Source organism: Psittacula echo, assembly GCF_963264785.1.
Source record: "Psittacula echo genome assembly, chromosome: 1".
Lineage (NCBI taxonomy): Eukaryota > Metazoa > Chordata > Aves > Psittaciformes > Psittacidae > Psittacula > Psittacula echo.
In genome coordinates, this window is record NC_137735.1 from 65,104,996 (window position 1) to 65,118,162 (window position 13,167).

Below are 13,167 nucleotides of genomic sequence, written 5' to 3' on the forward strand. Positions count from 1 at the left end.
TCTTAGAGTTGCAGGTGACACATACTGGAGTTGTAGGTGACCTAATCTTTGCATTCATTGTTGGTATTTTACTGCTAGTCTTTGAATCTGTTTGATGAATAGTTAGATCTACTGATGCATTTAGTACACAATGCTTAGCTAGAAAATCATTGAATTTGCCATAAATTTGAAGAATGAATAAATAATCAGTAAAATATGAGTTTTGAGAGCATCTGAAAAGGACTGATTAAGATTGGCTTTCATCAACATTATAATTTTCCTTTGTAAGCTTTTTATAAGGCTTTGTTTATTGGATGATTTAAATATTTAGTAAATACATTTCTTTTGAAATTAATGAAGAAGTACATGAGAGAATTTTATATACCAGAAATGTTAGTTGTGAGACTGTTATGTCAGTTTGGGATTTTATGTGAAATATATGTGGGGAAAATTTTCATACTTTAGCCATTTCTCATTAAAAAGCTTTATCAAAAACAGCTTGATTTGATTTTAACAGGAAACCACTAATTGGCATTTGGTAAAAGTTGTTCCCACACAGGGAGGAGTACCCCTATGAAACTGTTATTTTTCAATTAATTATCACTTTGAGAATTGCTGAGAAACAAGCAAATGTGTTAGACATTTTCCCTGACAACCTAAATATTCCTGTAAAATGCACTTTGGAACTCAGCTTTCTTTTGTCACTTTTGTCCTTCTTCATGAATGTGTAGCCTGAATCTTGGCATGGCTAAAAAAAGGGATTAATTTCCCCTGTCTCTTCCCCAAACCTTCCCCAGTGCTTTCCATTCTTGACTGCTGTGGACATCACTGTCCCACTCATCAGACAAGTAGGTCACTGGAGCTTCATCATTGAGTTAGACCTCAAAATGCACTAGATTTGAGCTGGGCTTTCACCTTAGTTTTTCTGAGGCAACTTTGATGGCTTCTGTGCTGGCTTTGCAAGGTGACTTCTTTTTTCCATCCTATAGAGGCCATCCCTTTGAGCAGATCTCTGTGGCCATGGATCCACAGTCCTGAATTCTGTGTGCAAAAGCCAGCACACTGCACAGGAGGAACCATGCCTGTTCCATGAGATGTGGGCAAGTGTTGCCATTAGGTGCCACCTCCCTGTAGGTGTATGTATTTCACCACTAAGTATCTCTAGCCATAAGTATAGTCAGAAGGAAATGAGGAATTCTTGTTAAAATAGGACAAGATTTCTCACTAAGTGAGTGTGTGATTACTTGAAATATCGTTCTCCAAAAGTAGCTGTGATGAGTGGTTTCCTGCCACACTGTAAGGGCATCTGAATAGGGTCCTGTTGAGGGTCAGTTCTGGGTCTACAATTTTACTAATTACTTGCATACAAAGTAGAGAGTAAATATGTAAGTCTACAGATTTGCAAATTCTCCCCTGTGACCAGAATCACAGTTCAAAAGCATCTTTGGTTCTAGTGTCTGAATCCAAGAGAATGGCATTTTCAGTAAGGTGCTGGAGGGTTATGTTGAGAAATGCAAGTTGAGGCGGGCAAGAATGAAATACCTGAGAGCAGATGTTTAGAAACTGCAGTAGAGAAAGAAGCATGGTTGCATGATAGTTTTATGGTAAAGTCAGCAACATAAAATTGTTGCAAAAGTAGTCAAGTCTCTTTTGATACTAAGGCATTATTCTATTCTTGTAGATCTGGCAAGGGTGGGCCCAATGATTGTGATAGGACAAGAGGTAACAGCCTCAATCTGCACTGGGGGGGAAGGGGTTAGACTGGATATCAGGAAAAATTTCTTCACCTTAAGGGTGGTCAGGCAATGGAACAGGCTCCCCAGGGAAGTGATGGAATCACTATCCCTGGAAGTGTTCAGAAACCATGTAAATAAAGGCCTCAGTGATACGGTTTACTGGTGGTCTTGGCAGTCCTGGGGTAATGGTTAGACTTGATGATCCTAAAAGTCTTTTCCAACCTAGTTGATTCTATGATTGTGTCTGGGTTTCAGCACTGCTAGTCGAAGTGGTTTTCTTAACATCTAAACTGAATCTTCCCTTCTGAAATTTCATATTGTGTGCCTGAATAAAGGTGTATACAGACCAGACACCGCCCAAGGAAGAACAAGGATAAGAAGAAGCCTAGAAGAAAACATAAGTCTATAAGCAAGAGTTGATAAAACTCAATTTATCTTAGTGTCAAAGAGAGAAACATATTAAGAAGGCCATGATACCAGTCTTTCAATACAAAAAGGGGTGTAAGAGAGGGGACAGGAATGATAAGCTGTTCTTTATGGCCGCTGGGGAAATGATGAAGAGAAGTCAACTTTACTGCAGAAAAAATGATGCTACATTGGAGATACTGGGAGAAAACTGAGTGGTTAGATTTTGGAGACAGATGGGGGATATTGCGGAATTCCCTTTATTGGAGATTAATAACATACTGGGTTGAGCAAAGTGTAGTTGATCCTGCTCAAAGCAAGAGGATAAACTGCTTCACATATATTGCTCCTGTGCTTTACAGTGCTGTACTGGAGCAGCATTGCACTGCATTGTATATTAAAGTCTGTTCCAAACAAAGCAAAACTCAAACATCCCTGAAATTCTATATACAAGTAAGTAAAGTAACAAGTAGGAAGTATTTATGTAGTTGCAGTCCAGTTCTATTAGTAGTTTAAATCCAACTGGAATAAAGACCCAAAATATGTGTAAATGAACACGATGAAAATATGCACAATTATGTAGATTAAAACATGCATTAGAAGCTCTTTCATCTGTGCTGTACCTCCCTTTTTGGTGTACTGAATGTGAACCAAGAACAAGAATTACATTTATGGATGTGCCTGGATCTTTGCAGGGTCTGATTGAAAGCAAATAAAATGTGACATGCCCATAGATCAGACTTCATACATGTTTATTCCTTGTCTTTAAGCTGTCCAATCCTGTCAGATTAAAGTGTTACTTATTAATTAGTAAGCAGTTGTGAATGATGTTGGCAATGCCAAACTATGTCATTATTTCAGTTATGCCTACCATTTCATTCTGTTGAGTTCGATCATTGGCTTTGATCTTATTCACCAGTTGAAGCTTGCTTCTGCTGGTGAAGGATAAGAAATCAGGAAATTTTCATTGCTTTATGAATTAAACTGTACTGATTCCTCAGGCTCCCAGCAGGTGATACTGTTTTCTGTCACTGTCTGCTGTGGGTCACAGCCATCAGAAACAGGTTTTAAAATCCATTTTTAAACTTTGTGAAGGCAGGACCCTTATTGTCTTCCTTACTAGCTGCAGTCTTCTTTTTGTATATTTAGACAAACTGCTTGGTCTCTTCAGCATATCCCAAGTGTCACTGCAAAAATTACCTACTGCTTTGCAAGAACAAAGTCCTTTGGTGGTGTGTCTTAGATGATAAAGTAATCTTGTGCTCTCCTTTTAAGTCCTGGTACAAGTTGTCCCTTGCTTCAGTAGTCACATTTCATTTGCTTTCTCCCCTTGGTCTGTCCAGTCAAACCAGTGACTCATCCACTTTTCTGTGTCTTCTGGATTTATATCTGGCCCTTCCTCTTACGCACAGGACAACACTTGGGTTGCGTTTAGGGGTTCTTCATCTACCTCAATTCTACCTGAAAAGCAGTGGTTTGCTTCCCAAAGTGGGTAATTGGTTTATGGAAGCTTTAGGGTCCTGTCTTGGTTGTTCCCTTCGTTTCCTGGAGAATATAGGGTGCATGCCTGAATGTTCTTTGCAGAACGAATGGGATGATGCTGTAAGATCTCGTTTGCATAACTGCTTTTCACTTTATTCCATGCATTTGCGTGCATATGTGTGTGCATGTATGTATATCAGAAATGTCTGTATTATTATCTAGAAATTTCTCAGCAAAATCTCATACTCATTGTGCTAGACACTTAAGTGAAAAAATGTCTGTACCAAGATAGCTCAAAATTTTCATATATGTCAAGATACAACAGATTTGGGGGAAGGGAAACACTATTTGTGGTAGCAGTAAAATAGCTAATGAGAACAGATGTCAGCTCACTGAAGAAAGTGAGGCAAAGGCACCAGTCAAACATGATGAAAAGCTTCAGGGGAGGAAAAAGTGGCATTTTGATGGAGCATTTATCTATACAAAAGTGGAAGCAAGTGACAAAATGTGTATACTTGTTGAGGGCTCGGAGGGGAGGCTATCCAAAGGCTGGGATGGCTGCCTCAGGGGGAGAATTGGTGGCTTGATACTTTGGTGATTCTGGTGCGGCAAGGTGTTGTAGGTTGCTTTTACTCTCTAAAGGCAGGCAGCAAAAGAGGGATGTGTGGGAAAGCCGAATTATACCTTATTTGAAGTGCATATCGTGATTTCCCCCCCCCCTTTTGTATTTTACGTGTATTTACTCAAATTGTTGCTTTCTCTTCTTCTTTACCTCTGTGTTTAAACCTCCATCGCTTTCGTTGTTCTGTGCTGTGTCCATTTTGGTTTCCCCTTCCTTCCACTGATGTTTTCTGCTTTACACAAAGGTAGCATATGTTCTTATAATGTACTTGTGGTATCACACTTACTGATTCAACTATGTCCTGCAACATGGGTAGAATAAAGATCTGTCAGGTCGGGATTAATTTGGTCCTGGCTGTGGCAGAGCATTACATATGTGATGAATAAAGCTCTTAGTCATCTGTGTCATGTCTTTAGCCATATAAATAATAGCTGTTTTTTGATAGGCAGCAAGGTAATAAACTTTGAATATTCTAAAAAAAAAACCAACAAACAAACCCAACCCTGATTCCAGAGGATTTTCACTGCAAGTGATGTAATTCGCTCTACACAGAACTACAGATAATTTTCTAAACTTCAGATTTCACTTTAGAGCACTGTGTGCCCGCATGAATTTGCAGAGCGTTTTAGATTGTTCATTTGCTAGATTTGAACACTGATACAACTCTGCAAACAAGATATTACTCTGTTATAAAATTGCTGAGTTAAAGCATAATATTTATGGGTTCCCTTATCTACTGTTGATAACATTTTGTTCTTTGGCATTTTGGGATCCCATTTTTTTAACAGGAATGTTGATGAAAACTATTCATTTTGATCCTATGAAAAACAGTTATCAGATGTGTGGCCCCGTGGAGTCCGTAACTTAATTTGTGTATATTCCCTGGGGACAGAAGGATTATAGATTAGCTCCCTCTAGGCCCAATTTGTATAGCATGTTTAAGTTTACTATGGTATTTTAAAAACGAGAGTATAGTAGCTTACCTGTCTTGTAACTACCCTAAAACCTCAAACATAACCTTTAAAAATCAGGAACGACATAGATTTGTAGGTGGTGTTCACATTAATTTGTATTCAGAAAACAATTTGCAATAGGGTCACATCCCCTTAATGTCCTGTTATTTGACCTAGAGTAGCATTCACTATTGCAGATGACCAGAAGCCTATTCAGTGTTTTACGAATGGCACAGAAACTTCTGATCCTGAAAGCACAGACCTCTCTGCTTCAGTCTTGTGACAGGAGTCCTTACAGACGAAGGGTCAATACTAAGCAACCAGCTTTCAAATCTGAATTCACCCCAGTTTCCTGGCAATAGCTGTTCACAAATGGTTGTCTCTTCTTTTTTGCTAGATCATAAGGCTGTAGTAAATGGGAAAAGCTACTTTTTTGCCTTGCGGTCTTAATAGCGCCCAAGACTGTTAAACTGGTTTTAATATGACATCTCAGCCTTCCGTAGTGCCTCTGCAGCCATACTGTTGCCCTTTTCTAGGCAGGTGGGACTGGCATTGGGGGTGGTAACAAGCAAGCTGGTATTTGCGGGTGGCTCTTTCCAAGGTCTTCCGAGCACATGGAACAATGTGTGGTTTTGCAGAATTTGCAGGCTTTTCTTTGAACATGTTGGACATGGGCCTGCTTATATTAAATCCAGGTGAAACTCTGCCTGTTGGTTCCAGAGGAACAGGGACTGCTATCTGTGGTCAGACTTGCAGCTTTTTTATTCCTATGAATACCGTAATTCATTGTTAGAGCTACAGAGGAGGTCTGGTGGGCATGCTTTTTTAGAGTCCAACTCCATGTGACTTTTCAGATGCTTATCCTTATTTTTCATTATTGGAGTGTACAAGACCTTCTAACATACTTAGCAAAAGCAATGTCAGATATTTGAAGTCTTAACCTTAAGTATATCTGCAGTGTATCTTTCACTAATGTTTTTCTTCAACTTCTACTCTGTCTCAGGTGATTTAAAAATCCAAGGATTATAATATAGTATCCTGAGTGCAGTAATACTGAACTGGAGGGCAAGAAGTCCTGCAATTAGCGATATGCCACTGGCTGTGCAGCCATTGGACGAAAGGCTTGACCTAACCCCAGATAGGCTTCAAATTTTAACTTTGCCACATGAAATGCCTCCATGTATGCCCCATCCCTGGTCTCTGTGATGAGCTTGTGATTTCCTAAATGTTTTCACATGGCAATCCTTTATGAGCATGGCTTTTACCCGCTGTTTAGAGGTTGCTGTGTTGGTTTTATAGTTGATATTGGAGTTAGAGACCAAACAGCTTCGAAAGACCGCCTCAGAGAAAGTACTGCTCAGTATTTAATCTGTAATTGTTGGTTTCTGTGGGAGTTACCAAACCAGTTGAGCTACAGCACTGGCATGAAGCCAAATGAAAAATACAGTTTTCTTCACTGTAAACATGACTGTCAAGCAGTAATGTTTTTCTCAGCTTCATTTTAAAGGCATTATAATGGAAGAAAATTAAACTAAAACACGTTTTTATGCCAGTATTATAAATGGAAGAATGTTACTTCTTTTTTCTTTTAATGAAAAACTCTTAGAGAATAGAACATCCAAAATTATGTCTTAATAAATATATAATCAGTTATCTGTGTTGCTGGATACTTGATGGAGTTGGTGAACCAACACATTTCTTATTCTGATGTTTTTATGGTGAGAATGCTTTTTTTTTTTTCTTTTTGCCCCTGCAAACATGGAAGATATGTAAAGTTATTTATTTTTAGTCTTGTTTTGATAACAGAAAAAAATAGTGCCTGATAAAACTTAGTGAATAATAACAGCATACACTAATCTCTATCCACTCCTTCAGGCTTATTTTTAAACTCTCTTTTCAGTGGCCAATAGCTCTGTTAACTCGTCATCGGGTATTCTGCTGAACTTGGCTATCCTTGCTTTGCTTTTGGGATTTATTCTATTGGCAAATGTGTAAGTTCAGCTTTGCCTTTATAAGATAAGAGCAAACTATATTTAATGCTTACAGTGATTTCATGAGGATGTCATCATGTAGGTGCAACTGCACCAAATGGGGAACAACAGCATTTTCACTTACTTATCAGGATTAACTTTATCAGAGTTGTCTGCTTTGCCTGTAACTCCCCCCATTTTATTTTGCAGAGTGAGGAAAAAGCTCGTTTAACAAAATGTCTGATCAGCTGCTACTTTGTAAAATGGCTTTTTGGGTACTAGGAACAGAAGTTGCATCCTGAAGAATGGATGTCAGCATCCGTGTAACTTGATGCACAGAGGATGAAAAATCCTTCAGTTATGTTTCATTGTTTGAATGAGCCTTTTTTAAGAGTTTCATAATGGAAAAGTAAGAAATAGGATTGGAAGGGACTTTTATAAGGGTCTTCTCATCTGCCCTGTCTCTTAAGACAGAACCAGCTGCAGTGAAACCTTTCCTGATGGATACATCTCTTGCTTCTTTCTTGTAACAGCAATTCCTGTGTTTCCCTATATCCCTATATAATCTGTGCTAATTCTTCAGGTAATTAGGAAGTTTTTTTAAGTACATGTGAATCGTTGAACAGCAGAATTTTAAACTAAATTTTATTAGGATTGGCACATTTTTATTTACTTATCTAATCCTTTTATTAAAAAACTCAACCTGCCTCACTTGGTCCGGATATTTTCAGGAGTAAAGAAATTAAGAAGTTGTTGAAAGCAGACATACGTGCTGTAGGTGAATAAATGAAATGGCGTCCAGATTTCTAAAGAAAAAATGATGAAAGTTACACAAAGGTCTCTGAACTTCTCTGTAGATCTCCTGAGTGACGCTGATGCTGAAATCAGCCAGGAAGGTCCTTATTTCATCGTGTGATGGAAATAACACCAAACCAATGTTCTGATTTTGCACTTACTGCTCAGTGCTGTATATGATGCAGTAGTAATGGGTTGTGTTTAGGTTTTGAAGATGATAGTCAAGGAGACTCCATACGCAAGATCTTCAGGATCTTGTTTATGAGTGGTAACATCACTGTTTTTTATAGCAATGTCTCATGTTTACCCTAACAAATAAGCTGTTCTTTTGGATCTTGGGATGAGCCAGCTCCTCTGAGTTCAAGGTACTGTCCCAGCAAGGAAATGTTGAAAACAACAGGCTATTGTTGGACTTGGGCGTGCATTGTCCTGGACTCTGGGCGTCTGTATCCTGCCTTGCAGGAGTTGAGAGCTCAGTCATAGCCTCTGGCTCTGGGCAGGCAGCCCCAGTTTCAAGGAAACAGTAGAACTCTAATGGCTGCTGTCGCCATAAAGTAGTCACAAGGCAACAGCAGCTCCACTGTTGAGGAAGGTTTTATTAAACCATGGGGTTTAAGGAGTCTGTAGAGGAGTAATGAGGTAGTTCTGTGGATCTTTGTGAGTAGTTTTCTGCAGTGTAATAAGGAAGAAGCACATAGAGCAAGCTTTGAAAACTTCCTGGGAGGCAGTGGCACTTCCACAGCAGTAGAAGTGAACATTTCAATAACGGAGAAGAGAGGAGGAATGAGATGGAGGTTGGCCAGGAAGGATCCTGAAATTGCAGAAAAGGTGCTATATTTAGGGAAAGATGGGAAGGGGAATTGATGGTAGGGGAGAAAAAAACCCTTAAGGAAATAGACTTTGGACATGGCATGGACTAAGGAGGGTGTTTTCGTTAGTGGTCGAAGTAGGAGTGCAACAGACTTGTATTTACTGATGCCAGTAAAAGGGATGTTGCAATAATCAAGGGACAGGAAGATAAAAGTCCAGACAAGGGGTTTAGCTGTGTATAGCTAGATAAGAATGACTATGAGAGAAGTTACTCTGAAAGAGCTGCAAGCATTTAGTTCTAGTTCATTATCTACTGATTTATTGATTATTTTATTTAGTTTTTCCTGTCATGAAAGGGGGGTGATGGGCTTTTGGCTCGGATCTTTTTGTGTGGTTTGTTTTTGTTTGGTTTTTTTAACTTAATTGTCTTGCTTTTTATTTCACATTCTTTCCTCATGCTACAAGATCATTTTGCTGGGGTGGGAGCAGGGCTTTCTGCCTGTTTACACACCTGTGTTACACATTAAAAAGTTGGGAAAGCAACCCATGGAGAATGGCTGGCATCTCTGCAAAGAGAGGAAGCACGCTAGCATTACTGTCTTCTAGTAAAGAAAAGTAGGAAGGGTAGCATTAAAGAAAAAAAGGAAAACAAAAGGGAAGGGAAATCATTAGAGAAATGTTGATAGCCATGAGGAAGGTGTCACACAAGGCTCAGTGTTTTTTCTTTAACTGGGTAAATATTTCTAGTGTTATTTCAGAACTATTCAAGAGAAGGGGATAAAACTCTTATGGAAGTATCAAAGCAGCAAAAGCAAAGGGATTCGACTGGCTTAAGCTGTTCAAAATGGATTAACTGCATTTCAAGTTGAGATGCTGCCATGGTGGGCAGTAGGATTCAAAAGCTTAGGAGGGCTCCAGGTCTCCTAATTTTAGGCATTGCCAGGGAGATTTCTTTTGATGACCACATGCAATGGAGAATATGAATTTACACTTGCAGGTGAAAAGTGATTCTGACCACGGTGACTAGGTTGTTCTATGTATATCTGTATGAAGACAGATATTGATATTTTGTCACTTACAGAAACATCCAGTAAAGCAATGAAAATGAGCTTACATGGGTCTTTTGGTCCTTTTTTGAGTGTAACATGCTGCAGGCAGGGAGGTACTTCTTGAGGCCCTGCACCCATTTCCGTGGAAACTTTGAGATGATCCTGCTGCTTGCATTTTCTATAAGCCAGGGTTACGCCAGCTTTCTGTACTGACTTGGCTCTTGTGCTGTTCATCTCCACAGCTCGGAAGTCCAAAAAGTTGGGGAAATTGAAAGGGATGCACGAGGAGCAGCCACAGCAGCGGCAGCAGCCACCACCGCAGAGCCCCGAGGAAGGGACGACGTACATTGCACCCGTGACTGAGCCCTCTGTAAACACAGCACTTGTCCCCCACATGTCTGCTATCTCACCAGCACTTACTCCCTCTCCTGTTAAGATCCTTGAAAGCATTGAGCCGGAGATCGTGTACGCAGGATACGACAGTTCGAAGCCAGACACAGCGGAGTACCTGCTTTCCACCTTAAACCGCCTGGCCGGCAAGCAGATGATTCAGGTGGTGAAGTGGGCAAAGATACTTCCAGGTAACACCACAAAGCATTTGGTGAAACTTCTCTTCACTGTTTCTTTTAGCTTAATGAACTGTTTGCTTGAGAAATTACATCTTTAATCCATGGGCTGTGTGTGCTTACAGGGGTGTGCGAGATGAACATGTAAGAGAAGATTGTTCGGGGTTTTTTTTATTTATGTCACTTTTGCTTCATGTCTGTGATCAGTATTTTACAAACTTTCATTTTGAATAATAGCCAAGAAAACATGTTTTGTCACTGGAATGAAAAATTATGGCTGTGTTTCTTTCAGAAATATACTTTGTGTGGGAGTGTTGCTCTTGTTCGTCAATACTAGAAAAATAATCAGTAATGTACTCAGTGCTGGTTGGGCCAACCCTTGCAGAGTGCAGCATAGTTTACGAGTATTTTCTGGTTTGATTCCTAGGATTTAGAAATTTGCCCCTCGAGGACCAAATTACTTTAATTCAGTATTCATGGATGTGTCTGTCATCATTTGCCTTGAGTTGGAGATCGTACAAACATACAAACAGCCAATTCCTCTATTTTGCTCCAGACCTGATCTTCGATGAGTAAGTATTCCTTAATGGTCCTTTTCAGTGCAAACTGGAAGGATTACTCTGTCTTTATTTGATTTTCAGGCATGGCTGCTGTCTAAGAAAATTTCAGCTAATTGGGGCTTAAAGTAGCTTAATTTTTCGACTCAGTTTTCAGTTGGCAAAGCTTTGATATTGCCATCCCCTTCTCCTTATATATGTGGATGTGACTTCAAATTAAGACCATTCTCATTGCGTAAAATATGACTGATACGTGACCAGGATTTGTAGGAAAAAAACCCAACATTTTTTGGTATCTACTGGAGCTTGGAAAAATATCTAACTTCTAGGAAATGCGAATGTTTAAATTACCAGTTTTATTCAGAGCAGTCTTATAATGGTGCTTTTGTTAACAATATGCAGCTGTTCAATGTGTTTTCTTGACAATCTTAATTACCCTTCTTTGTAATCATGAAAGAAGCCAAAATGTTTTTTCAGTAATGAAATATAACTTCTTTTATGATGCATTCAGAAAAAAAAGATGGCTTAACCAAGGAACCATTCCTTCTGAGTATGTGTTCCTCCATATTTTAAGTTTGTATTTTAGTGCTTTGCTTTTGATGAGTATAATTTAATTTCTATTCCATTCCCCTAGTGTTTATTCCAAGACAGTAAAGTCAAAACTGAAGACACTACACAGGCAGTCAAACCGGGGTCATGTCCTATGCTTATCCCAGAAGCTTTTTGGTTTTTTGTTTGTTTTCTAGAGGTAAAAATGAGGCATGATCATCGGTATATGGGTGCTCTTGAAATAAACCACAAAAATAATTAAAAAAGAATGAACAAAAAATAACTTACTGCTCAATCTCCTGAAGCAGTCTGAAATGTTTTTCTTGGCAAAAATGTTTTGGCACCATTCATCTTAATAGTCTTTCTTAGATTTAGGAATTCCTAAATAATTAATATATGTGAGATAGGTCCCAAACCAGTGAGCAGTATCAAAGGAGGATCATTTGGTTTGGTGCTTTTTTGTTTTGTTTTAAGAGGAGATTCGCTGCATGTGTTTGAAAACGTAGTGTCAGCCATTTTCCTTGTTGAAAGCACCTCCACTGTGACTTGGACTTTAGAGAATCGTAACAGCAAAAGTATCTGTAGCTAAAGCTAAGTGAAAATGTGAACTTCAAAGAGTTCCATTCTCCTGGGGAAATGTAGACTAAAAGTTCAAACACAGAAGCAGCTTTCCTTCATCTGAAGATAGTCAGTCAGGGGTCAAAATTTATTGGACAGGGAAATCAATCCCACTTGCAAATAAAAGTGTATGTGCATTGCTAGCGTTTGTGGTACTGCAGCTAGAAGCAACTTCCAGAAGTCGAGATCAATTGTGAGGTTTTTGCTGCAAGCCTTGAAGTTAGGTGACTGCAGAATTACACTGAGCTTGAGGTTGGGATCACGTCAGGAAAAGGAGTGCAAAATAAAAACATCCAAAACCAGATATGTGTGTAAGATTGTGGCCTGCTCCTGTACTTAGTTATACATTGAGAATGTACTCATTGCAGAGCTACCAAAGATAGCAGAAGCCTGTTCCAAGATTCTCACATTGCCAGTCAGGGTGGTAGTTGCAAGACTTCTCTTGGAGTCCAGGTTTTAGGCTCCCCAGCACAGGAAAGTTGTTGAGAAACTTCAGAGACCCATGGAGATTGGCCAAGGTAGTCAGGGTCTGGCTGGGACAGAGAGGGAGCTGGGCTCAAGCAGCCAAGAGAAGACTGTGCTGGGTGCAATGGGGATTTAATTGTAGCTTTCAACTTCCTGATGAGTTGTTCTGGAAAAAATAGAGTCAGACTCTTCATGGAGGTGTCAGTGGAAGGATGAGAGGCTGCAGTCATTTGTATGGGACAAAAAACTACCTCCTGGGCAGCAGAAGAAATTTCATAATGAGATGGAGAAACAGCAAAGCAGATGTCCAGAAAGACCCTAGAATCTCTGTTGTTGAAGATGTGTAAGCCTTGACTGGGCAAAACACCCTGAGCAGCATGCGGAACTGTTTGGGTTGGAAAGGACCTTAAAGCTCATCCAGTTCCAACGCCCTGCCATGGGCAGAGAGACCTTCCTCTAGACCAGGTTGCTCAAAGCCCTTTCCAGCCTGGCCTTGAACACTGCCAGGGATGGGGCAGCCACAGCCTCTCTGGGCAACCTGTGCCAGTGCCTCACCACCCCCACAGTAAAGAATTTCTTCCTTATACCCAACCTGAATCTCCCCATATGTT

General features: G+C 39.7%; 1 protein-coding gene across 1 annotated transcript in view; it reads left to right on the forward strand.

Moving 5' to 3' along the window:
- NR3C2 (nuclear receptor subfamily 3 group C member 2) overlaps positions 1–13,167 on the forward strand; it is a gene marked incomplete at its 5' end in the record, with an annotated part of 201,683 nt that overhangs the window by 157,766 nt on the left and 30,750 nt on the right. Inside the window, 2 exons of the mRNA XM_080630293.1 lie at positions 10,044–10,382; positions 10,795–10,939. Coding sequence (XP_080486419.1) covers positions 10,044–10,382; positions 10,795–10,939 — 484 coding nt within the window. The remainder of the gene's footprint in view (positions 1–10,043; positions 10,383–10,794; positions 10,940–13,167) is intronic.